Source organism: Leopardus geoffroyi, chromosome D3 (assembly GCF_018350155.1).
Source record: "Leopardus geoffroyi isolate Oge1 chromosome D3, O.geoffroyi_Oge1_pat1.0, whole genome shotgun sequence".
Classification (NCBI taxonomy): Eukaryota; Metazoa; Chordata; class Mammalia; order Carnivora; family Felidae; genus Leopardus; species Leopardus geoffroyi.
In genome coordinates, this window is record NC_059339.1 from 29,548,384 (window position 1) to 29,575,133 (window position 26,750).

The 26,750-nt window shown below is 46.0% G+C and overlaps 2 protein-coding genes across 3 annotated transcripts in view; both read right to left on the reverse strand.

Annotated features, from left to right (window-relative positions):
• GNB1L (G protein subunit beta 1 like) overlaps nucleotides 1–7,841 on the reverse strand; it is a 68,749-nt gene extending 60,908 nt beyond the window's left edge. The window contains exon 1 of one of the 2 annotated variants that reach the window (XM_045459365.1): nucleotides 7,751–7,841. The gene's annotated coding sequence lies outside the window, so the exon portion shown is untranslated. Of the gene's footprint in view, nucleotides 1–5,179; nucleotides 5,277–7,750 lie in introns of those variants that run through there. The other variant, XM_045459366.1, reaches the window with a different exon arrangement.
• RTL10 (retrotransposon Gag like 10) lies at nucleotides 3,296–7,847 on the reverse strand. Its single transcript, XM_045459364.1, is given in 5 exon segments — nucleotides 3,296–4,454; nucleotides 4,456–4,492; nucleotides 4,495–4,936; nucleotides 4,938–5,638; nucleotides 7,751–7,847. Coding segments are annotated over 4 exon segments (1,200 nt in total). The 5' UTR covers nucleotides 5,400–5,638; nucleotides 7,751–7,847; the 3' UTR covers nucleotides 3,296–4,195.
• Between the last annotated feature and the right edge of the window lie 18,903 nt (nucleotides 7,848–26,750).

The following is a 26,750-nucleotide window of genomic DNA, read 5'->3' on the forward strand; positions in this document are numbered from 1 at the left end:
AAGAAATCCATCTTGGCCATTGTTATGGGCAAATAGTGCTTCCCCCTCCCCCCACCCCCAAATTCACACTGAAGTTCTGACCACCACTACCTCAGAGGGTGACTCTATTAGGAGACAGGGTCTTCAAAGACGTAATTAAGGTTAAATGAGGTCACATGGGTGGCCTCTAATCCCATATGACTAGTGTCCTTATAAGATGGAGTTAGAGCACAGACGGACAACCATTTGAGGACACAGGGATAAGATGGCCATCATAAGTCAAGGGGACAGACCTCAGGAGAAACAACCCTGCCAACACCTTGATCTTGGGCTTCCAGCCTCCAGAACCGTGAGGAATACATTCTGTAGTTTAAGCCATGCAGCCTTAGTAAACAGGCATCTTCCCGTGGGTATTGACAAAGGCTGGCCCTACTTCGGTGATGGCTGCACCACTGAGCGTCCTGTTCATCTTCTCCATGCTGACGGCCCCACCTCACGGGGGGATTAGCTGCTTATCCCTCGAACTTAGGTGTGGTTTGGCAGCTTCCTTTGGGCATGGGAATGGAAAAGGAGGGACAAGTATCACTTGTGGTTCGCTGTGGTCTTTCCCTTGCCTTGGTGGTTTTGGAAAAATGTGTCCAGTGAGCTCCTATCAACACGGTTCCTTTGTAACAGGCAGAGGGCACCCCAGCTGATCTGTGACAGGTAAGTGGTGAGATGTGGGAGGTTTTTACTGCAGCACAATCTGGCCCATCCTGATTGTTATGACAGGACAACAGCTCTATTTACCTTGTTCCTCACTATAGGACCATGGGGCTGTTTGCAGTTCTGCTGTTAATGCAGTGACTGCCCACTAGGCAGTCAACAGGACTCAGACCACTGCGTGGGTTTTATCTCAATCCTCCCACTACCCTATGAGGTCAGGTGACAGCAAGGACCATGAGTTTGCAAGTGGAGCTCAAGTCCATGCTCTGAAGCCCTACACCAAGGAATAAACAACAGCCATCTGCGTGTAGGCAAGTGATCAGGGTCTGCACGCTTAGAAACGTTATGTGGGTGAATTGTAGTATTGTAGTATTTGATATTCTCACCAACAAGAAAAAGCCTATTTCTCCATGTCTTCAACAATTCTGGATATCTAGAACTTTTAAAGTCCTGGATCACAGGCAGAAAAAAAAAATCACCATACTTCCCTGTAGTACTTTTATGATTTTTCAAATACTGAAATCTTTAGTCCATCTGGAGTAGAGCCTGGCAGAGTGAGGTGGGTATCCAGTTTTACCATTTTCCAGATGGCTAACCAGTTGTTCCAACTCCTTTTAGTGAATAATCCATTTCAGCCCCATTAATTTGAAACAATACCCTTAAGCATGAACTAAATTCCTGCATTTATTTGGCTTTATTTCAAAGTTCTCTATTCTTCTCTGTTTGTCCATCCACACCAAATTTCAAGTAACTTCATTGCTGCAGCTTTATAAAAAGTTCTGTATCTCATAGGACCTTATCCTTAATACTTCTGGTGTTAAAGTTTTCCTTGGAGACATGTATGTTAAAAACCCTTCCACAGAGCTCACAAATATCCTATCTTTAGGAAATAAAATCCCCAGGTATTTCCAAGGCAAGTAAAGGACAGACCTGATGATCTGGTAGGTAGACCCAAGCACATCAGCTGGACCCTGAGCATATCCAGCAAACACTTTCAGACTGTCCTGCACCCAGGAGCACCTTCCTCCATCTCCCGTGTGAGAGCCAGGAGTGGCGAATGGCCCAAGGATCCTCCTCTCATCATGCATGGCATGGCCTTCTCCTTCTCCCCGCTCAGAATGGGAAAGGAGCTAGGTCACTGCATATGGCCAAAGACGGCACAGCATTGGCTGGCAGTGAAACTATCACTTTGCAATACCATATGCACTGCCTATCTACAAGGCCAGGCCAGAGCCCTCCCACCCTCTCCTGATCCCACCCTCACGTGGCCATTGCCACTGAGACCCTGACCTCCTTTCTTTTCCTTTGTGGCAAGGGCTCAACCACAACAGGAGACATTTTCCAAATTAAAACATAGGTCACCTAGGCTCTCCACACATCCTCTTGGGCCTGCCTTGGGAGAGGTGGCCCTCAGTAGAGGTATGCCAGACTATAAACCAAGCTTGCAGAAGCTGTCTGGGGCCCAAGGGAGAAAAGGTCCACAGGGCCAGAGGGGCCAAAGGAAAATGGCAATCTTGAGCTGACGAGATTCATTTCAGGTCCACTAAATGTAGATGAGAAAGGTGGCCTGCACAGATGCCAGCAATAGTGCGAGTGTCAACTAAGTGACTCGGCCATCATCCCAGAGAGCAACTCCAGGTTCTACTGTCAGAGGCATCTTACCAGCTCAAACAATATCGCCAACAATATCAGACCCATTGGCAGGCCAGGGAGTGGGAAGCAGTCTGACCTGGGTCTACAAAAGGAGGGTCCAGACATGAGCAATAGTAGAGGGGCAGCAGTGTAACCGGGGCTGGGCTACAATGTGCAGGGATTTCCCACACTTGATCAGAACCAGGCTGCACAGTCATTTCTTCTGTGAGCTTGCTTGTTTGCTTTTCAGGTTGTATCAGCTTCCCACCTATTTCTAAGATTTTCAACTGTTTTATTTACAAGCCAACTGTGCCTTAAAATAGCTCACGCTTAAAACCATGTGAACCCAGAGACTTTTAAAGTGATAATTACTAAATAATCCCAATGGTGTCTATTTTACTTAAAAATTTTTACCAGATGTTTGCTTACTACTGTTTTTTCTCTAAAATAGTTTTAGTAGCAGTTCATGCTTCCACTTTATTTGTTCTTCCCACTTTCCTGGAAAAGTGTTGTTTCCAGCTGTAAAACTAAAGGGGCTTGACACTCTTGCCTAATTGTTCATCAGAGTAGGTGCACTGTACCCATCCTGTGTTAAACTTGGCTTGAGGGAGCTTCTGAGCTCAGTTCTCATTATTAGAAAACCCATCCTGTGCAGAACGGATCTTTCTTCATTCCAATCCTCTGGCCCCTTGGCCTCACAGCTCTGGTCTGCTTCCTGCTCCTTCACTCCAGCTCTAGGAAGTCAGTTTTCAAGGCCACATTCCACCTGCCAAGACTCCCATTCCCACCTATTCATCCCAACTCCTTCCTTCAACCAGATCCTTCGATTTTCAAAGCCCCACCCACCAGAAACCTGCAACACTGAACCTAGAGTGCTCATGGCTAGGGCCTAGCCTGTTCTCAACAGAAGACAACAGTGCTTCTGCCAACAAAATAAGGGCTCTGCTCATCAGCTACCACCACACCACAGGATCAGCCATGGATTTAACATGTTTAATGAGCACCAGTTGTGTACCAGGGACACAAAGCTGATTAGGATGGAGCTCCTGCCCTAGAGGCTCACAATCTACCCAAAGATACAAGTCATTTATAGTGTTATGGTTTAAGTGTTGAGTCAGCAATGCCCAACAGTGGGCAGGGAGGCAGGGAATGCTGAATAGCAGAAAGTGGGAAGGCAACAATGGGCAAAGGCACTGAGACACAGAAATTCATGCCAACTTCTGAAAACACCGGGTGTTAACTACAATGTTAATATACAGAAGGGGGAAATGCTTGGAACTTAGTTAAGACTGGCAAGGAGGCTTGTATCCCATCTCCCTAGCTGTCCCAGGCTGCTGGTATACCCAAAGGGAAGCATCTTTCTCTGCCATCCCACTAGTACTAAATGATCAAAGTGGCCACTTCCTCCATGCAGCCTTCCTTAAATTCTAGCCCAGAGGACAAAGGTCACAGAGAGCCAAGATGGGGAAGGGGGCCTAAGTACAGATACCATCCAGGGACAGATCTAAACAGGGCTGGCATGGCAGACCCAGTCCAGTCTAGCCAACACTGAATGAGGGATCTGGGGAGGGGGTGGTTATGAAGACATACAGATATCTGAATGGGGACTGCTGTATGGAACTCTGTCCAACTAATGGCAATGCAGCTGGCAATGCACAGGGAGGCAGCCTCTGGGTGACTGGAGAAGTCAGAGAATGAGGAGCACATGGTAGAGCCCAATATTCTGCTATAAGAGGATGTGGGGTGGTGAGGACAAGGGGGCTGTCTGTGTTCATACAGGGCAGAGCCCAAACAGGTGCACCTCCAATAAAGCAATAAAACAAGTGGCCCAGCAATAAAGCAAGTGGATAAGGCAATACCTGGCACACTATGGCTACAGTCATCTGGCAATGCCACTCTGTCCTGCTGGGGCACTGTGGGGCTTTTCAGCTACGCAGGCCACTTCATCACAAGGGGCACTACTGAATCTGCCTGGACTGTGTTCAGAATCCAGGGCTGTGGGGTAGGGAGCAAGAGAAACTGCTAGCTCTCTTGGGGTCTCTGGGGTGTCTGCAACCTGCTGAGGGGTACTTAAGGATGCCTTCTGGTCTCCCTCTGTCTTAGAAACTTCCTCCTTTGTCTTCTGGGTTTCTGGACCCTGGCAGAACTGGATCTGGTTTCTGGGTAGGCGGGCTAGAGATCCTGAAAGTGCAGGGACAGGTGTGGGGACCGCCTACCCTGGCTGGGATGAGGCTGGCCTCACAGGATCAGCATCAGCCCTGCATGCGGAACTAGACAAGGTGAGGGACTCCACAGACCCAAGGCTGCTCTCCTTGGCCAGCTGCTACTCAGGGAGACCATTTCTGGATGTAGAGTTGGAAGTATAAACAGCAAAGGTGGCCACAGCAACTGGGACAGCACCCACGTTGAATGCCAGGACCTCCGAATACCTAGCTAAGTACTGCCTCACCACAGGCAGCTGCGGGGCCACTGGTGACTGGCTTGAGGCAGGGGCCAGGGGGCAAGGCGCTGCAGCATGGTACTCAGCAAAACTGTTCAGGTCTTGAATGACATCCTCGAGATCCTGGCAGAAGGGCTCATAATCGTCAGGAAGGGGCAGGTCCCCGACGAGGTGGGGGGGGTGCTCATGCCCGGGCTTGGCCGGTCGGGTGCCCAAGGATCTCACAGATGTGACTGAGGTTGTCCTGACAGTTCTCAAAGCAAAACGACATGTAATCACCCAACTGAGCCCAAAATCGGTCCACAAGCCATGGGGAGTCATCAAAGGTGCCTGGGTCCAAGCTTGGCACCTAGTAGAAGTCCACGCTGAGGGGCCATGGGCTGGGCATGCACAGAGCCAGGGGTCCCCTTTCTGTGGGCTTACCACCAGGAGCACTGCTGGCTGTGCTCTTCTGCTCCATGGTCGTATGCACGCATACGGGGTCCCCACAGCAGGGCCGCTCAATCCAGGGATTCACTAGAGGGGCATATGTGACCCCAAGAGAGACCTGGTCCATCTGCTGCCAAGGGTGTGTGTTGGCATAACTGGCTGCTGCTGGGATGGGATTGCAAGGGCCGTGCCTATGGCGCCAGCAACAGGGCATGCTGGGAGCAGAGGGGAGCTGCCACACCAACTAGAAGAGGAAGGGGGAAGAAAGGAAGAGATGGTGCAGTGGGGAGGGTGGGCAGGACACAGCAGGACAGAGATGGGCTGAAGAGGTGTCTGGCAAACCCAGATGTTCCAGACAAGTGCTGAGGGTCAGAGGAGCTGACAGCTGTGGCCTCAGGAGAGCTGAGAAGAGCTGATGGGACAGTCAGATGCAGGCCACCATCCAAGGCAATCCTGTCCAAAAACAAGGTGGGGAAGAGCGGGAACTAGGCCCAACCATCTCCACCGTGCAGCAAAAGGAGGCAATACGCAGGCAAACCCCAGGTACCCCACTAGGAGCTGTGACTGGAAGGAGGGCCCAAGAGGCAGGCCTGAGAGGCCTGAGAAGGTGGGCAAATGCCACCTGTGATGTTTCATGGGCAAGGTGTGATGGCAGATGCTATCAGTCCCAGGAGAAGGAAAAGGGGCCAGATCAGAAGCCCCTGGGCTTCCTTGGACAGCCTGGCTGGCTGTCAGGGATTTTCAGAAGAACAACAAAAGCAACCTTTAACTGAGTGCTCTATCTATGGCAAACACTGACCCCTTGATGAGGCTGATACTCTTATCGTACCAGAGGCAAAGTGGTGAGTGAAGCCACTCACCAATCAGTAAGTGACCGAGGCAGGTGAACCTGGCTCTAAAGACCATATGATTAACCACCACACATCACCATGCTGGTTATGAACTACGTTTCAATCCACTGAGAAGGAGCCCCCAGTCACCCCAAACACTGTGAGCGTTAAGTAAGCAGACCAGGTCACAAGATTCTTTTACATCAAAGCACTAGGAGCTTGGAAGGGGCTACCTGCATGCCAGACAGAAGCCTGGGGTCCCACTATTCTCTGGTGCCCACCAGCCTCTCCACCCATGCTTTCCAGACTTACCTCACCACTCAGAGTCCAGCGTGCTGACAACACCACCCTCATCCTGAACACCACCTCCCTGTCCTCATCCTTGTCAACAGCACAGGATCCAATCCCTCAAGTTTAATCTCACTCGCTGTGTCTTCTTTCACCACCTCAAAGTCACTCCAGTAAAGGGCCTGGAGGGCAGTGGTCATCAACCCTGAGCAGTCCAAAGAGCCCCGAAGTGGGAAAGGAGGCTGCAACCATCACCAAGTACAGTTCCCTTCCAATGCCAACAGCCCTCTCTCAGGGCTCTCCCACTGCCTAACCTGACAGTGGCCACTTCCCAAGTATCTCTGCAAAGGGAGGTCCACTCACAGCTGCCACAGAACACACTCTGCAACCCCTCCACACATATCCCAATGTTCCATCTGCTCACATCCAGGGGCACCACGGTCTGCACACACCTTTGTGCACAGTTGCCTATGTGTTTATCTACCCCTGCCCCCATCAGAGTGAGTTCCTCCAGGGAGACACAGCTCTGCTGATCTTTCTGCTGAGCACCTCCCAGGGTGGCCTGCAGCATCTGAAGCTGCTAGGGCCACCAGCACCTACTTCTGCCACCTAAGCATGCAGGAACCTCTCAGGTATGGCCCCCACTCTGGGGGATGATTCTTCCACCTGAAAGCCTTCCCATCCTAACAGAGAAAAACAATATAACAGAGCCTGCCAGCAGCAGTGGCTCAAGTGGCAGCACACAAATGCAATCCACTCGGGACTCCAGTCCAGTTCCTCATCAAGCTCTGAAAACCAATGACGATGAACGCCAGTGACCACGAACCACACTCCAAGCTCCTGCCACCAATCTAAGGTTAAGTGCCAGGCTGCGCACAAAAACCACATCCCATGCCCAATACACAGTGCACTACCCAAGTCTCTGCCCTGGCTTCCTCATAGTCCCAAACTCCTACCCCCGGTCAGAACCCTAGCTGTCCCCTGCCTGCTCATCAGCATGTCTGTGTACCCCTGTAGCATCAGGGTGAAGGCTCCCCTGCGCCAACCAGCCAGCCCTGCTTGGCCGTGAACCTTCTTAAGCTTGGGTCTCTTAACACTTTTGAGAACCTTAGCCCTCCCACAGCTATTAGTTTGTTGACCCCTCTTCCTTCTCTCCCCACCCTAACACTGAGGAATTTGGGCCCTTCTGGACTGCACAGCGCTTTACTCAAGGAACAGGTACCGGGACGCACACGCATTTGCCTCTGCAAAGCCAAAAGCCAGCACCTACAACGCTGGAGCGTTCTCGGCTCCTAGGAGACCAGGGACCCCGGGGGGTAGAACAACTTGCCCAAAGCTTCGCAGCAAGTGGAGGGCAGACCACTGCACCACCCCCTTCTTAAACGCCATGCAGGAAACCGCGGGGATATGAGCTCACAAGTCCCATTGCAAAAAGAAGCCGACCGACCTGAGGCTCCACGAGGCGTCTGCGAAGAGGGTCCACGGATCTGCGACCGGAGACTACGGACCCGTCTCCCTCCCAGGGCGAGACTCCCAAGTGCCACCTAGAAAGCGCAGAACAAGATCGGCCGCCGTGAGGTGAGAAAGGGCGCGGGGGACACCTTCGAACACAGCTGGAACCACCAGAAAATGACTCCAGGCTCTCCCCCGCCCATGGCGCGGACCGAGAAACTGAGGCCCGCCTTTCCGAAGGGCAACAGGGACCCAGTCCGAGGGCTCCGAGCGCCTCTCCGCTGACAGGAAGTTGGGAAGGACGGAGGGGCGGGGCCCCCGCCGGGCACTCGGGTTCCCGCCGCCCCACTGACCCTCCGTCCAAAGTCTGCGACACCCGCTCCAGCAGGGGCTAAGTTCCAAGCCTAACCACTTTGCGCAGCCACGCCCCCAGCGTGCGCGTGGCCGCCCCATACGTCCCCGCGCCGGTACCGGGCGCGTCCCACACTAGTCTCCCTGTAGGGCTGCGCCTGCGCTGTGAGCCTTGAGGCCCATAGCTGCGCAGGCGCTCTCAGGCCCTGCCAGCGCGGCGGTGAGGCGCGGGGGGTGATGGGAGAGCGCTCAGCCCCGCGACGCCGCGCCAAGTGCTTGGAGCAGACCCGGCTGCGCGGGCAGGCGTGGGGTGGCCAGGGCCGGCGGTGTTCAGCGGGCCCGCGCGAAACGCACTGGGGCTGAGGAATGGATAGCAGGAGGGAGGGACGGGGCACCCAACTGGCTCTCCCAGGGATGTTGGAGCCGTTGCCACTGCCCTCAAATCAGCTGGGCCCTGGGGCGCTACCGAACATCTGGAGGGTTGCTGGGAGCAGAGCCCACCAGGGAGGGTTTGGCCATAGAGGGCCTTCGGCGCTTTGGTGGAAAGTGTCTCTCACCACCCAGCGCCCCATGCTTGAAAGTGGGGCCTGGTTCTGCCTACGTTCTGTGCGGGGAGCCAGAGGGCAAGGCTGGGCTGGCCGTGAGGACGCCCCACCTGGGTGCCTAGAGGCTGGTAAACCGGGGCCTGTAGGTTTTCTAGGGGGTGTGTTTGTGCTGCCCTACCCGGGTGGAGGCTAGACTGAGAGGACAATGAGGGCAGGCTGCCAAGGCCAAGTTTGCTCCCCAGGAGTGGCATGCTCATTCAGCACCCAGAGACTTTGGGAAAGTGAGCAGAGCATGAGGTTGGGTGCTCCTCATGTGCACCACCCCCACGCTTCCTCTTCCAGTGCTTACGGTGCCTAGACAAGAAGTGGGAGAGGGTATCTGCCCCTCGGATACCTAATGCCCTGTGAGCCAAGGACCTGGATGCAGGCCAGGAGTTATTGGAGCCATCAGCAGCCGAATCCCCTGGAAAGAGATGTTTCTCAAGGCGAACACATGCCTAAGAGACCAGCTCCCTTTCTGCCCTGGTCTAGTGACTCCTTTCATGAAACTATCTCTGAAATGTTATCTGCATTTACACCCAAACTCACTCTCTTTGATCTTTGAAACGCGAATCAAAGATCACATTGTACCTTTACTTGGGTCTGTGGGGCTTCCAGCCACCTCGGCCAAAAATAATAAAAGTGGCACCCAGCCAGGAAACGCCTCCTTGAAGTGTGAATGAAACTTGTATTTTTCGGTTGTATCTTTCCTAATTGACCTGATAATTTAAACTTCCTGCCTCAAAGGAGAGGGGGAGTTCCTGACAATTTGGCTTACCTCAGGCACTAGGCAGCTCAGGCCAACTCCAGGCTGGTCAGCAGAGAGCAGGCAGTATGCTCGTGTCAAAAACTAATCCAACTGGGCCAGGCCATCAGAAACCACTTTTTTTTGGTTCCAATTGCTTTTTTTTATTCAGGCCATGTTCTATGTATATATTTTTTAAATTGTAATAAAATATACATGTCATAAAATTTACCCTTTTAAAACCATTTCTAGATGTACAATTTGGTGGCATTAAGTATATTCACGCTGTGTGCAACCTTCACCACCACCCCAACTTTTGCATCACCCCAAACAGAAACTGTACCCATTAAACACTAGCTCCCCACCACTACCCCTGCCCCAGCCTCTGGTAACCTCTATTCCACTTTGTCTATGTTAATTTGCTTATTCTAGGTACCTCATAAGTGGAACCATACATTATCATTTCATTTAGAATGTTTAAGACCTTCATGTTGTAGGACCTGTCAGAATTTTTGTTCCTTTTTAAGGCTCAGTAATATTCAATAATATGTACACATCACATTTTGTTTATCCATTCAACTGTTGATGGCCACTTGGGTTGCTTCAGTCTAGGCTTTTGTGACTAATACTGCTATTAACATGGGTGTACAAGTATCTATTAGAGTCCTGCTTTCAGTTCTTTAGCTATATATCTAGGAGTGGAATGGCTGAATCATGGTAATCCTATGTTTAACTTTTTTAAGAAACTGCCAAACTTTTCCAGAGCATCTGCATTATCTTATGTTCCTACCAGCAATGCACAAGTTTTCCAATTTTTCCACATCCTCACAAACACTTATTCTTTTCTGGGTTTGTTTGTTTGTTGTTGTTCAAAAATAGCCATCCTAATGGGTATGAAGTGGTATCACATGGTTTTAATTTTAGTGACTAGTGACTCCCAGCATCTTTTCATTTGGTTATTGACCATTTGTAGCTCTTCTTAGGATAAATGTCTGTTCAAGTCCTTTGCCTGTTGGGTTTTTTGTTTTGTTGTTGTTGAGTTGTAGGTGTTCTTTACATATTTTATATATTAATCCCTTATAAGATATATGATTTGTGAATATTTCTCCCATTCTGTGGTTTATCTTTTCACTCTCTTGGTTTCCTTTGAGACACAAAATTTTTAAATTTTGATAAAGTCAAATTACCCATTTTTTTCTCTTTTTCTTTTGGTGTCATATATAAATCATTGCCAAATACAATGTTGTGGAAATTTCTGCCTGTTTTTTCCTAAGAGTTTCATAGTTTTATCCCTTATGCTTACATCTTTGATCCATTTGAGTTATTTTATATATAAATTGATACAAGATAAAAGTCCATCTTCTTCTGTTTGCATGTGCATATCCAGTTTTCCCAGTACCATTTGTTGAAAAGACTGTCCTTTTCCCATTGAATAGTCTTGTAACTCTTGTCAAAAATCAACTGATAACATAAGCAATAGTTTATTTCTGGGATCTCTATTTTATTCCATTGATGTCTATGTTTGTCTTTATGTCAGTCTTAAAAAAAATTTTTTTTAGGAGCGCCTAGGTGCCTCAGTCAGTTAAGCGCCAGACTTTGGCTCAGGACATGATCTTGCGGTTCGTGAGTTCAAGCCCCACGTTGGGCTGAGCCGGGAGCCTGCTTCAGATTCTGTCTCTCAAAAATAAACAAATGTTAAAAAATTTTTTTTAATATTTATTTATTTTTGAGAGAGAGAGACAGAGCACGAGCAGGGGAGGGGCAGAGAGAGAGAGACACACACAGAAACTGAAGCAGGCTCCAGGCTCTGCACTGTCAGCACAGAGCCTTGATGCGGGGCTCCAACTCACAGATTATGAGATCATGACCTGAGCCAAAGTCGGACGCTTAACCGACTGAGCCACCCAGGTGCCCCAAAATGGAATTGAGAGACACCTGGATCAGTCAGTTAAGTGTCCAACTCTTTTTTTTTTTTTTTAATTTTTTAATGCTTATTTATTTTTGAGAGAGAGAGAGAACGGGAGAGGGGCAGAGAGAGACAGAAACACAGATTCTGAATCAGACTCCAGGCTCTGAGCTGTCAGCACAAAGCCCAAGGTGGGGCTTGAACTCACGAACCTTAAGATCATGACCTGAGCCAAAGCCCAAAGCCCAAACAACTGAGCCACCCAGGCGCCCCTCTTTATGTCAGTCTTGACTACTGTAGCTTCGTGACAAGTTTTTAAATCAGGAAGTGTGAATCCTCCAATTTCATTCTTTTTTTCCCAACATTATTTTGGTTATTGGGGATCTTGAGATTCCAAAAATTTGTATTTTGAGGATCAGTTTTTCTATTTCTAGAAAAAAAGACACTTGAGATTTTGATAGAGATTGCATTTAGTCTCTATATCACTTTGTATACTATAGATATTTCAGTAATATTAAATCTTCCAGTCTGTAAGTGTGGGATGTCTTTCCACTTATTTAGGTCTTCTATAATGTCTTCCAGTGATGTTTTGTAGGTTTTAGTGTGCAGGTCTTTTGCTTCTTTGGTTAAATTTATTCTCTTATATTTTATTCTGCTTGATGTTACTGTAAGTAGGATTGTTTTCTTAATTTCCTCTTCAGATTGTTTGTGGTCAGTGTATAGAGATACAGCCTATTTTTGTGTATTGATTTTGTATCCTGCAACTTTGAGAGTGCATTTATTAAGTCTAGCAGTGTTTTTGTGGAATCTTTAGAGTTTTCTAAATAGAAGATCATGTCATCTGTGAACAGAAATAATTTCAATTCTTCCTTTACAATTTGAATTCCTTTATTTCTCTGTCCTGCCTTATTGCTCTGGTTAGGACTTCTAGCACTAAGTTGAATACAAGTTGAATACAACAGGCATCCTTGCCTTGTTCCTGATCTTAGAGGAAAAGCTTTCTGTTTTGACCATTGAGTGTGATGTTGGCTGTGGGTTTTTTGCATATGGCTTTATCATGTTGAGGAAGTGTCCTTCTATTCCTAGTTTTATTAAATGTTATATCATGGAAAAGTATTGAGTTTTGTCAAATGCTTGTCCTATATCAATTGAGATGACCATGTTTCTTTCTTTCTTTCTATTGATACAATATACTACATTGATCTTGAAAAAAAAATATATATATATACACACACATATATTAATGACTTTAACTTCTCTGTGGGCTGGGTTCTTAACAGGACCAATTGCTGCCTTTTCACCCACACAATGAGGCGAGCTAACTTTGCTGAATCCACCAAGTGGGCAACATGTCAATTCAAGGTTTCATTGGATGATGAGGCAGGAGTCAGTCCATTTCACAGATGGGGAAGCTAGGCTTCATGAAGGCCAAGACTTACTTGAGGGATGGTACACTTGAAGTCCCTATCCAACTAGCAGCCCCTCTTTGGAAATGCACCCCCTTGTGTTGGGTGCTGGATGTGAATGTTTGAATTAGGAAGCCCCAAAGCAGTGGTCAGGCAAGGGGCATTGGAACAAGGACTTTGGCTGTAAAGTGTTGAGGGTTGATGTTGGCACTGCATCCCCAGACCAGGAAGGCAACAAGGAAGCAGGGACCAGCTACCTGAGAAAGGTGATGCCAGCTGCCTGAGGACTGTCAGCCTCTGAAGCCTATCTGTGCTCCTGGCACCTGGACCTTCATCAGGGGCCTTTACCTAGAGCCTGCTGATAGATGTGTGAGCCCAGAAACAGGAATGCCAGTGTCTCTCTATTCAGCCATCACCTTTCTCATTTCATTCTACCAACATTTTCCCTAAAAATATAGAGCTGAATCCTTTGGTGCCTTCTCAAAGGTCCCACTTTCCAGAGAAGGGTCTCTTTCCTGTCCTGTTGGTAGGGCTGTGCCCTAAGTGATTAGCACAGATGCCTCAGAGACCCTTCCAACTTAGCCAGGCAGCTGGGCACCTGAGCCTGGTGTCCCTGGGGTTCCTTGTGCTTCATTGTTATGGACTGAATATTTGTGTCCTCCTAAGATTCACATGTTGAAATCCTAACCCCCAAAGTGATGGTATTAGGAGATGTGGCTTTTGGAGCCCCCATGAATGAGATTAATGCCCTTATAAAAAAGGCCCTACACAGCTCCCTCACTCCTTCTGCCATTTGAGGGTCCAGGGGGAAGTCAGCTGTCTATAAACAAGAAAGTGGGTCCTCACCAGACATCAAATCTGCTAGTGCTTTGATCTTGGATTTCCCATCCAGAACTGTGAGAAATTAATTTCTGTGGTTTATAAACCACCCAGTCTATGGTATTCTCTTAGAGCAGCCTGAACTAAAACAAGCTTTTGGAACCCATTGTTGTCTTTGTCAATTTCTTTTTTTTTTTCTTTAAAGTTTATTTATTTGAGAGAGAGAGACAGCATGAGTGGGAGAGGGGCTGAGAGAGAGGTAGAGAGAGAGAATCCCAAGCAAGCTCCACACTGTCAGGGCAGAACCTGACAGGGCGCCAAAATCCGAAACCATGAGATCATGACCTGAGCTGAAACAAACAGTTGAATGCTTAACCAACTAAGCCACCCAGGTGCCCCTATCCATTTCTTTACATTCCCTCTCCTCTCTCTCTCTCTCTCTCCCTCCCTGCCTCCCTCCCTCTCTCTCTTTTTAATGTTTATTTATTTTTGACAGGGGAAGGAGGGGTGCAGAGAGAGAGGGAGACAGAAGAAGCAGGCACTGCACTATCAATGCAAAGTCTGGTGTGGGGCTAGAAATCAAGAACTGTGAGGGGCGCCTGGGTGGCGCAGTCGGTTAAGTGTCCGACTTCAGCCAGGTCACGATCTCGCGGTCCGTGAGTTCGAGCCCCGCGTCGGGCTCTGGGCTGATGGCTCAGAGCCTGGAGCCTGTTTCCGATTCTGTGTCTCCCTCTGTCTCTCTGCCCCTCCCCCGTTCATGCTCTGTCTCTCTCTGTCCCAAAAATAAATAAACGTTGAAAAAAAAATTTTTTTAAAAGAAATCAAGAACTGTGAGATCACGACCTGAGCTGAAGTCAGATGTTCAACCAACTGAGCTACCCAGGTGCCCCTCTTTCTCTTTCTTTTTAAATTGAGGTAAGATTTACTTCAATAAAATATACAGATTTGAAAAGCATAGTCACACAAATTTTGCACAGTAAGCTACCACCACACACAATTAAGCTATAGAACATTCTGTTACCCAGAAAGTGCTTCCATTCCTCATAGACATTGTTCTGACTTCTACTGCTTAGCTTTATTTTGCCTGTTCTGGAAGGTTTTTTTGGTTGTTGTTTTGTTTGTTTGTTTGTTTGTTTGTTTGTTTTTTAAGTAGGTTTCATTCCCAGAGTGGAGCCCAACATGGGCCTCAAACTCATGACCCTAGGATCAAGACCTGAGTTGAGATCAAAAGTTTAATGCTTAAATGAGCCACCCAGGCACCCTCCCCCCCCCCATTCTGGAACTTCTTACACATGGAATCCTATAGCATGGACTCTGTGTCTGACCTAGTATTTGCAAGATTCATCTATGTTATGGTTGCATGTGTCTCACATTTTTTTATTGCTGTATGGCATGCTATTGCAGGACTATGCAATTTGTTCAATCATTCTCATGTTAATGGACATTCACATGGTTTTTAGTTTGGAGCTATCATGAATAAAGCATGAGCATTCTTGAATAAGTTCTTTTTGTGGACATAGGGTTTCATTTCATTTGGGGGTGATATCTAGGAGTGGACTTTATAAGAAGCTGTCAAAAGTTTTCCAAAGTATCTGAAACATTTTTAAAATTTTTTTTAAATGTTTATTTATTTTTGAGAGAGAGAGAGAGCAAGTGTGAGTTGGGGAGGGGCAGAGAGAGGGAGACAGAGAATCCGAAACAGGTTCCACGCTGCTCATGAGGCTCAAACTCATGAACCGTGAGATCACATCCTGAGCCAAAGTTGGACACTCAACTGACTGAGTCACGCAGGCGCCCCCCGCCCCCGACAAATATCTGGAACTTTTCACTTCCTCTAGCAATGCGTGACAATTTCAATTGCTCCACATCCTCATCAACATGTGGTATTGTCAGTCTTTTTAATTGTAATCATTCTGGCAGGAATGGAGTGGTATTTCATTGTGGTTTTGATTTCTCTGATAACTAATGATGTCCATGCTTTTATGTGGTTGCTTGTCATTTTCTATTAATTTATAAGAGTTTTTCATGCATTCTGAATTTAAAAATGTTTGTCAGATATGTGTATTATATATATGTTTTCTCAGTCTGTCACTTGCCTATTCATTTTCTTAAAGGTATCCTTTGAAAAGCAGAAATTTCCCATCTTGGCAGCTAGTGCTTTTTGTACCCTAAAAACTTAGCTACCCTAACATCATGAAGTTTCTTCCTATGTGTACTTCTGGAAGTTCTATTCTTTTAGCTTTTACATGTGAATCTGTGGGTATTTTGAATCAATTTTTGTGTATGATGTGAGTTACAAGTTGAAATTCATTTTTATCCATATGGGCATTCCATTTTCTAGCACCATTTGTTAAACAAAACAAAACAAAACAAAACTATCCTCTTCCCAACTACATTACCTTGGCACTTTTCCAATTACTACATTTGTGTGGTTCTACTTCTGGACCCTCTACTCTGTTCTGCTGATCTTTGTCCTTAGGCAAGAAACACACTCTCTTGCTTATTGTATTAGCTTTAGAGTAAGACTTGAAATCAGATAGTTAAGTCCTCCAGTTATTTGTTCCGTTTGCAAAACTATTTTAACTATTGTAGTTCTTTTAAGACTTCCATGCAAGTTTTAGAATCAACTTGTCAATTTCTGTGAAAAATCAGCTTCTCAATTTCTAATGAGATTTTTTATTAGGATTGTGTTGAATCTGTAAGTAAATTTGGAGATAGGGAACTTCTTAACGATATGAAGTTTCAAATTCACGAACATATTATATCTCTTTGCTTGTTTACGTCTTCATTAATTTCTTTCAGGAATTGTTACAGTTTTCAGTGCACAGTTTTGCATATATTTTCTTAAATTTATCCCTAAGCATTTTATGGCTTTTCATGCTATTGTAAATAGTACTTTAACATTTTTTCAATGTCTAGTTTTTCTTTGCTAGTATGCAAAAACTGAAATTGACATGTTATCTTGAGCTCTTGCTAAATTCACTTATTAGTTCTAGTAGTTTTATAATTTCCTTAGGATTTTCTATGTATGTGACCCTGTCATCTACAAATAAAAACAATTGTGCTTCTTTTTTACGTATATGACACTTGCATATTTACATCTATATATAATGTGTATATGCATACACACATATATGTACATATACCTCTCTGATTTTTTTTCTTTGTTGCAGTGGCCAGGACTTTCAGTAAAAAAGTTCAGTAAAAGTGGTAGGAGTAGGTCTCCTTAACCTATTCTTAATCTTAGAAGGAAAATGTTTGGTCTTTGACCATCAAGTCTGGTGTCAGCTGCAGCTGTTTTTCATAGATGCCTCTTTATCAGGTTGAGGGTGTTTCCTTTCAGTCCTAATTTTCAGAGTTTTGTTTTCTCATAAACAAGTGTTGAATTTAGTAAAATGCTTTTACTCCATCTGTTGCTATGATCACAGTATTTTTCTTTTTTTTTTTTTCTGTTAATGGATAAATTACATTGATGGTGTGTCGAATGCAAAACCACTTTGCATTCCTAGGATAGGTCTCACTTGGCAATAACGAATTCTTTGTATGTATTGCTGGGTTCAGCTTGCTCATATTTTGTTGAGGACCTTTGCATCTAAGTTCTTGAGGGATACTGATTTGTAATTTCCTTTTCTTAGAATGTCTTTGTCAGGTTTTGATATCAGGGTAACACTGGCCTCATAAAATGATGGGAAGTGTTTCTTCCTCCTTTATTTGCTGAAATAATTGGTGTGATGTTGGCATTATTATTATCTTCCTTAAATGTTTGACAAAATTCATCAGTGAAACTCTCTGGGCCTGGAGTTTTCTGTATGGAATAGTTTGTAATGAAGAATTTAATTCTTTTAATAGATGTGGAGCTTTTAATATTTTATACTTCTTCCTGTGTAAGTTAAGGAATCTGTCCATTTTTAAATTGCCCAATTTAGCAAATTAAATTTGTTCATAATATTGCCTTATTTTTAATGCCTATAGACTCTGTAACAATGCTTATTCTCTCATCCCTGGTATTGGTATTTTTTTTTCAAATAATCAACATTTTATTTTATTGATTATCATTTGTTTTCTATGTTGATTTTCACTTTTATATTTATTATTTCCATCCTCTTTCCTGTGATCTGAATTTGCTCTTCTGCTGCTACTGCTTTCTTTAGGAGGTTGCATGAGTCAGGGATCATGAATTCAAGTATTTTTTTATTTTTTATTAAAAAAAATTTTTTTAACGTTTTTATTTATTTTTGAAGGAGAGAGAGACAGAGCATGAGCAGGGGAGGAGCAGAGAGAGAGGGAGACACAGAATTTGAAGCAGGCTCCAGGCTCTAAGTTGTCAGCCCAGAGCCTGATGTAGGGCTCAAACTCACGAACTGTGAGATCATGACCTGAGCCAAAGTCGGATGCTCAACCAACTGAGCCACCCAGGCACCCCTCAAGTATTTTTTTAAACACAAGTAGTTTTCTTTTTTACACAAGTATTTTTTCTTTTTAACACAAATTCTAAAGCTATACGTTTGCCTCTAATGACTTCATTAGCTGCATCCCAGAAACAACGTGTTGTTGTTTTTTTTTAACGTTTATTTTTGAGACAGAGAGAGACGAGCATGAACGGGGGAGGGTCAGAGACAGGGAGACACAGAATCTGAAACAGGCTCCAGGCTCTGAGCTGTCAGCACAGAGCCCGACGCGGGGCTTGAACTCACTAACCGTGAGATCATAACCTGAGCCGAAGTCAGCCGCTTAACCAACTGAGCCACGCAGGCACCCCAATGTGTTATGTTTTTATCATTAGTTCAAAATATTTTCCAATTTCTCTTGTGAGTTCTTTGGTCCTCAGATTACTTAAAGTATGTTGTTTAATTTCTAAATATTTGAGGGATCTTCAAGATATCTTTTTGTGATTTTTTAAATGTGGTTTTGTCTCAGTGTGTGGTCTACTTGGTGAAAATTCCATGTTTGCTTGCAAAGAATGTGAAGAATAAAACAAATGTGAAGAATGATGGTGGGAATCTGGTACAATCACTTCAGAAAAACTCTTTAGCATTCTTATAATGTTTTTATTGTTGCTGTTGTTGTTTGAGAGAATGGGAGAAAGAGACAGAGAGAGAGTGAAGGGGAGAGAGGCAGAGGGAGAGAGAGAATTTTAAGCAGGCTCATGCTCAGCATGGAGCCCTATGCAGGGCTTGACCCCACAACCCTGGGATCATGACCTGAGCCAAAATCAAGAGTCAGACACTCAAATGACTGAGCCACCCAGGCGCCCCAGCATTCTTATAATATTAAACATATACCTACCATATGACCTAGCCATTTCACTCCTAAATTCATATCCAAGAGATATGAAAACATATATCCACACAAAAAGCTGTCCATTAACATTCATTGCAGCTTCACTAATAACAGCCAAAAATGACCCAAATGTCCACCAATAGGTAAATGGATGAACAAAATGTGGTACATCTATACTACAGAACAAAATGTGGTACATCTATACTACAGAACACAGTCTCCAAGAAAAAAGGAACCAGCTGCTGATACACAACTGAGTGAGAGAAATCAGAGCAGAGGAATATATACTGTATGAATCCATTAATAGAAAATGCAAACTAACCAATAGTGACAGAAAGCTGATCGGTGGTGGCCTGGAGCAGGAAGTAGAGGGACAGAAAAGGTGGAAAGGGGCATAAAGAAATATTTTGTGAGGAGTGGAAGTTTCTATATCTTCATTGTTGGGGTGGCTTCCTGAGTATATACATATGACAAAACATATGAAATTGTACCCTTTAAATGGGTGCAATTTATTATATTTAAATTATATCTTTAAAATGTTATTAAAATTTTTAATAAAGCTACCCATTAGAGTATAGGAGCCAATAAAGTGGCTTTCTCTTTAAAAAAAGACTGTCTATGGGGCGCCTGGGTGGCTCAGTCGGTTGAGCATCGACTTCAGCTCAGGTCACGCTATCGCGGTTCATGAGTTCGAGCCCCGCGTCAGGCTCTGGGCTGATGGCTTGGAGCCTGGAGCCTGCTTCCGATTCTGTGTCTTCCTCTCTCTCTGCCCCTCCCCCGTTCATGCTCTGTCTCTCTCTGTCTCAAAAATTAATAAACATTTAAAAAAATTAAAAAAAAAAGACTGTCTATTCCATAGTTATTGAGCATGTGTTCTATAAATGTCAAGTAGTTTTAAGTGGTTGATAATGTTGTTCAACTCTTCTGAAATATTTCTAGTTGTGGTGTCAATTGCTGAGAAACAGATGTTAAAATCTCTAATTATGATTATGGATTTGTCCATTTCTCATTTTAATTTTGAATTCTGTTATACATATTTATGCATACATATGCATACAGGTTGCATAGGTTGCATACATATTTATGATTGTTATGCTTTGCTGATGAATTGAGTCTTTTATTATTATGAATAACTACATCTGTCTTTGGTGAAATTCCTTCTCTTGCAGTCTATCTTGTTTGATATTAATATTGCCACATCAGCTTTCTAATGCTTGACTTTTGGATTGTGTATCTCTTTTCCATCTGTTTATTCTCAGCCTGGATGTTTCTTTCTACATACAGATATCTCTTGTAGAAAACATAAAGGTCGGGGCGCCTGGGTGGCGCAGTCGGTTAAGCGTCCGACTTCAGCCAGGTCACGATCTCACGGTCCGTGAGTTCGAGCCCCGCGTCGGGCTCTGGACTGATGGCTCAGAGCCTGGAGCCTGTTTCCGATTCTGTGTCTCCCTCTCTCTCTGCCCCTCCCCCGTTCATGCTCTGTCTCTCTCTGTCCAAAAATAAATAAACGTTGAAAAAAAAAAAATTTAAAAAAAAGAAAACATAAAGGTAGATTTTGTTTTTTAATATCAAGTATGGTAATCCTTGCCTTTTACTTGGAGAGTTTAATCCCTCCATTTATATAATTATTGATATTAATTAGGTTTGGTGAGTTTTAGGCCTACCATTTTCCTATTTGTTCTCTATTTGTCCCATCTCTTCTTTCTTTCCTTCTTTTTTTTTCTGTTCTTCATTTTCTGTCTCCTTTTTAGTTTATTGTTTTTCTTAGTATTTCATTTTAACTACTCTATTGGCTTTTTATTTTTATTTTTGAGAGAGAGAGAGAGAGCACTTGTTCCTGTGTGCATGAATAGGGGAGGGGCAGAGGAGGAGGGAGAAATTGAATCTTAAGCAGGCTCCACACTCAGCATGGAACCCGATGCAGGGGCTCTATTTCACAAACCATGATATCATGACCTGAGCCAAAATCAAGAGTTGGACACCTAACAGACTGAGCCACCCAGGCACCCTTATTGGCTTTTTAGTTGTACTTCTTTGTATTGTATTTCCTGGTTGCTCTAGGAGTTTACAATATGCATCTTTAATTTACTGTAGTCTACTTAGAGTTAATATTGTACCACTTCACATTAAGTATAAGAAATTGCAACTGTATAAGTCCATTTGCAACCATCTTTTTGCTGTTATCATGTTTTTCATTCATATAAACCCAATTGCACATTGTTACAATCCTTGTTTTAAGTAATCAGTGTCTTTTAAAGAAAATAAGAAAAGGAAAAAAATAGCATTTTAGATTTACCTACATATTCACCATATCCGGTACTCTTTTTTGCTTTCTGTCATTATAAGCTTCCATCTGGTGTAATTTCCCTTCATCCTGAAGAACTTCCTGTTGCATTTGTTGCAGTGTGAGTCAGCTGAGGAATTATTTCAGCTGTCATTTAAATGTCTTCATTTCTCCCTCATTTTTGAATATTTTTACTGCACATAGATTTTCTGGGTTGGCTTTTTTTTTTTCTGCACATAAATTTTGTTCCATTGCTTCTGATCTACATTTTTTTTCTGACATAAAGTCAGATGTGTGATGTGTCCTTATCCCTCTGGCTTCTTTCAAGATTTTCTCTTTATCTTTGATTTTCAAGAGTTTGACCATGATGTGCCTTGGTGTGTTTTCTTCATGTTTATACTGCTTGAGATTTGCTGAGATTGTTGCATCTGTAAGTTGATCCAAAATTCATTACATTTTAGGTTATTGCTTCTTCAGATTTTTTTTTCTGCCCCATTCTCTCTCTTTTCTCCTTCTAAGCCACCATTATATTAGACTTTCTAATATGGTCTCTCTGGTCCATATTATTTCTGTTGTCACTCTCTATTCTTTTGATCAGAGAATTCTTTCTCTGTCTTCAAGCTCATTGACCCTTTCTTCTGTCATCTCCAATCTGTTCTTAAGGTCAGTTAAAGTCCATCCAGTTGCGTTTCATTTGTTGTAGTTTTCAGCTCTAGTGTTTCCATTTGGTTCTCTTTACCAAGAGATCTCTGCTTAGATCCCCTGTATTTATTCATTGTGACCACTTTTTCCTTTGAGTACTTAAACATATTTACAATAACTGTTTTACGTTTTAATTCAACATCTGAATCATCTTGGGGCTGTTTTCAATTGATTGCTTTTTTTCTTGGCTGGGAATCACATTTTCATGTTTCTTGCCCATCTAGTAATTTTTTATTGCATTCTGGACATTACAAATGGCAGTTGGTAGGGGCTTTGGATTGTTTTCTTCTGAAGCATATTGACATTGTTTTTGTTCCATTTTGAACTTTTGAAAGCTTAGTTTTATATTTGTTAGGATAGATCTGTTGCACTTCTGCCCTTAGTCCTAATTTCACAAACCCTTTCATCCTGGAACATAATTTTTTTCTCCTAAGGCATGGACTTCCTGAGGTTTCTATGGAGAGCCTGTGGTGTTTGCACAGTCTCCGTAGCTTGGCAGATCTTGAGATCCACACACTCTCTCCTTTGTGGTAGGCAAATGCTGAAATCTATGCTCAGCTGTTATCTTTCTACTGGACCCCTTGAGTCTCATTCATACATATGCAGTCCAGGACTCAACCGAGGATTTGAGGGGAGTTTATATGCACATTTTTATGGATTTTCTTCCTCATTTCGAGATTCTCTGGCTGATCCAAACTCTGTTCTCTGGAACATCAAGCCAATAGGGTTATGGCTTTCTGCTCATATTTCAGTCACTGATGCTATGCCCTGGAGAAGGCCCTCCAGGGAAAAGCAGTATAAATATGGACCTCACCCAGTGCATTTCTCTCCTTTCAAAGGTTGGATTCCCTCTAGTTTCTGCCACTTTTATTTATTTGTTGCTTAGTGCCTTCAGATAGTTATCTTTTCTATTTTGTCTAGAGTTGATCATTATTAACTGTAGCAAGTAAGCCCTATATAAACTTACCAGTCACTACTCAGGCCAGCCCCTCCTTACATTTATATTATAGGCACCAATCCTGCTGTGCCTGCTTTTGTGGGCACATGGTGCCTGATGAAATGCTTGGAGAAAATCTGGTGTTCTGTTTATCTCTTGCAGCCCTGGAATGTCAGAACCAGGAGGAGGTAAGCTGAAGTAAGTTGGGTCAGGTTCTAAGCCATAACCTCTTTCCCATGGATGCATAGTGTGTGTGAAGCACATGTCCTCAGATCTTACAGAGCAGGGCATTGTGGAAATTTTGATATTGAAAATATAACATAAATATTTCATGCTAATGTTCATTTGACAGCCATGCTCTGAGCACCTATTATGTGCAAGGCTTTGTGCTAGGAACAAAGATGTGAATAAGGGAGGCTTCTTAGGGGTGAGAGAGAAACAGCATTTCATGGGAGCCCTAAGCAGGCCCCTTGCCAGGTGTTAGGGAAGCCTTTCTGCACTGAATCTTAACTAAGGAGGGGAAATTAGCCATGACAGAGGGTGGTGGCCTGGTTTGGGGCTGGGGGAACAGCATGGGCAAAGGCTTAAGGGCCAGATGTGTGTTGTGGGAGAGGGTACAAGGCAGGAGTAAGATGAGCCACCCAACTTATTGAGTGCCTCCACTGCCGCCATTTGTACTTAGTAGCAGCCACCCCCCCCCCCCACCGAGGGTGGGATGGGGGTCGGGCTTGTTTGAGCTGGTGAAGGCAGGACTCACTCACACTGTGCCAGGGCCTCCTAGTAAGCCTCCCTCCTTGATGTGCCTGGGCATTAGGGAGCTGACAGGTAAGCATCTTTTGAGGGAAATAAGGTGCTGGATGGGACCCTGACTTCCAAAGAACAGGCCGACATGAACAACACACTCCATTTATATACCATCTCCCCTGCCAAAGACTTTGAAAATCAAATACTCCCCAAGCTATGGAAACCCAACCACTGGCTGATTGTTAAGACTTTATTATTATAATCACCCAGCCCAATTCCAGCCACCAAGGGCAGAACAATGAGCCATTGAAGCCGCACGGAAGTCTTGCCTTCTATCCACTCTCTCCCACGGCAGGGACCGGGCGCTGAGGCCTCCATGAGGAGGATGGCAGCATGCCTGTGTCCTGGCTGCACCATTGCACCCCATGGGGACTTCTGGGGGGTCTAGGCATCGGTCTCACTCATCAAGTGGGAGGCCCCAAGAAAACACATCTGGACGTTACTTTGATCTCCTCACATTCTGTCCCATATCTTGACCCTGGTAGCTTAGGAGCTAATTACATCTGCTTTGGGAAATTTATGGGTATGAAAATTCCTCAAAGATGCTAAAGACCACGAGGCACCATTAGCTGTTCTCACCACACGTGGCCTGCATGCCTCACTAATAAAATTATAAAAAGGGAGACTATGGGGTGCCCTCTGCTGGGGTGCTCACACCCATGTGCCTGGTGTCCAGTGCCTGAGAGCCCTGGCTGGGCAAGTGGCCAGTGGTGAAGGCAGGGAGCTGGGCCCACTTGGCTCTTGACACCCAGCTGCTGTGTAACAAGGTCACACCGTCTCTTGTTTATGGTCCCACTTTCTTCCCAAGCATTTGGTGTTATTTGATCATGAGTTATAAGCCAGATATCCTGATTTTATTAGGAAAAAAAAAAAGCCCTTAATTTTGTGGGACTGCAAGGCCGGATCACTGTCCTGTGAAACTCTAGAGGCCAGAACCTCAGCAGTCTTGAGCTGGGCCTGCCTTGCCAGTCTTTTCTGCTGTCGCTGCTGGCTTTGCATTTCCTGCCTGGGAAGAGGCCGGAGCAGGACCAGCCAGGCAGCAGAGGGCTTGGCTGTTTCCTGAGCTTCCCTGAGTTTATCAGAGTTCGATTTTTACCCTTGAGTGCCCAGCTCTCTGCACTGTCCCAGAAGGTCAGCCCCAAACACGGTAGGCACATGGGAGGGGGTCCTCGTGCTGCCCATTCAGATGGCGCTGGGATGGCTGCTGGGACCCTGGCTTGGATTTCGGGATTAGGGAAACCCAAGCACCGTAAACCACGTTGGGGCTGGGATTAGACGGGCTCAGCTCTAAGATGCTTTGCTGGGCCCCATGGGCTGACGCAACGGCCTCTTCACTGCCCTTGAAGGCACAGGTGCTTGGCCGGGAACCAGGCCATGCAGGGCTCCCAGAGCCCTCGGGTGGAGGGACCAGTAACCTGAGAGCTTAGCAGTGGCTGGGCTGCGCAGCAAGGGCTGGTGGATGGGGGAGGAGTGGGCACAGGCAAGAAAGGGTGGCGAGTCCGACCTGCTCAGAGGGATTCTGCGGGGAAGTGCAAGAAGCAGCATCTGTAAAATGGTCCCCAAGTCCTGTGTCCTCCCTCCCAGGGCTGTCCCAGAGATCCAGAGCATCAACTGGAGAAAGTATGGCCCCCTGGTGGACCCTGGCTACTTGGCAGTGGGTGGCACATCTATTGTCACTCTTGCTCCCTGAACATCAGTCATGTTGCTAGCCTATGGTGGGTGCTGTCTGTGGCCCTTGGGAGCCCAGGGAGTCTGCTGCATGTCCTTGGCCTTTGGCGAACTTTCGCCATCATGGTGGGATCTGGAAACAGGAAGTAGTGACACCAGTCACAGCTGCTGGGCGGGAGGCTGGCCCTTCAGCCTAAGGTGAGGCCCAAGGAGTGCTGGGTGTGGGTCCTCCAGCAGAGAGGGGTGGGGGGGGGAGCACGGGCACTAGCCCCTCCACACTCACAGGTGTGACCTGGCCTGTATGCGTGAACTGCTGTCTCTTTCAGTTCTCTCAATTATCTATCTTGACAGTTCTTGCCTGTTGAAGGATCTTAAGAGACTAGCCTCGTTATCTCCACAGCTTGTGGCTGGGTCTTCCCCAAAGTTACCTGTGCAGCTCCCTCCTTCACCAGCCTGTTTGAGGGGGCACCCAGCAGCTTGCCCACCCCATCAGCCTGCCCAGTCGGAGCTGGGATGCCTAGCCTGGGCCGTGGGCAGCACAGAGCTGGTGTCTGCATAACTTTGGGGGAAGCCCCCCACCCCCACACCTGTGAAAAAGCCCGGTAGAGAAGCCGCTCACATGGAGCGTCAAGCACGTCCCTCAGCTTGGGTGTGCAGAGGGGCCTGGGGTGGGCAGAGCCTGTGTCCCATTCCTCCGCCCCTCCCTGACCCAGGAGGGCAGCATCCAAGGCGTATCTGTTTATTTATTGATACCCCTGCCTGGTACAGGATGACCTAAGGCAGTTCCTAGGAACACTTGGCATCCAGCAAGAAAGCCCAGGTCTAAGATGGTGGCAGAGGAAGAAACAAGGGTGGGGCATAAAGTGCTGCCCCCATGAGGCCTGTCGTCTGACTCTGAGCTTCCTCTACAAGGCAGCTGCTTGGCACTAGCATCAAGGGAAACCTGATGAGGATGGGGAGGAGGAAGGCCAAGGGAGGGAAGATGGGGGAAGGAGAGGAGGGGAAGGAGAAGGGGGAGATAGAAGCAGGCCTCCAGCCCAAAGACTGTAGGGGCCACTTTCTCAGCCCAGAGTGCTTGTGACCCCACCAAGAGGGCTTGGGGCTGTGGCAGATCCTGGAACAGCAGCAGGAGCAACCTCTGGTGGCTCCCTACACTGGGTGGCCTGTCAGCTGAGGGTCAGGGCCATGGGTGGGCAGGCAGTGGGGTCCCTCGTGGCATAAGGCTAAAGGCTGGCAAGGCTCAGTCCTGCAGGTGGCTCCAGGGGAGAGACACCTGGTCTTGCGTTGGGATGACTACACCCCTTGCCCTGTCCCTGATTCTGGCCTCTGTGCCAGTACGGCTTGGCCTGAGGTGAGGGAAAAGCCACTGACCCCACGTAAGGCTGGAGTCCACAGCCTGTGCGTTTGGGGCCAGGAGTGAGCATCTTCCTCTGAGGCTGGAGGGCCGCTCCCTAAGAGCCAGGCCCAGCTTAGGCCCCAGAGGTTGCCACGTATGCAAGCATCCTCACC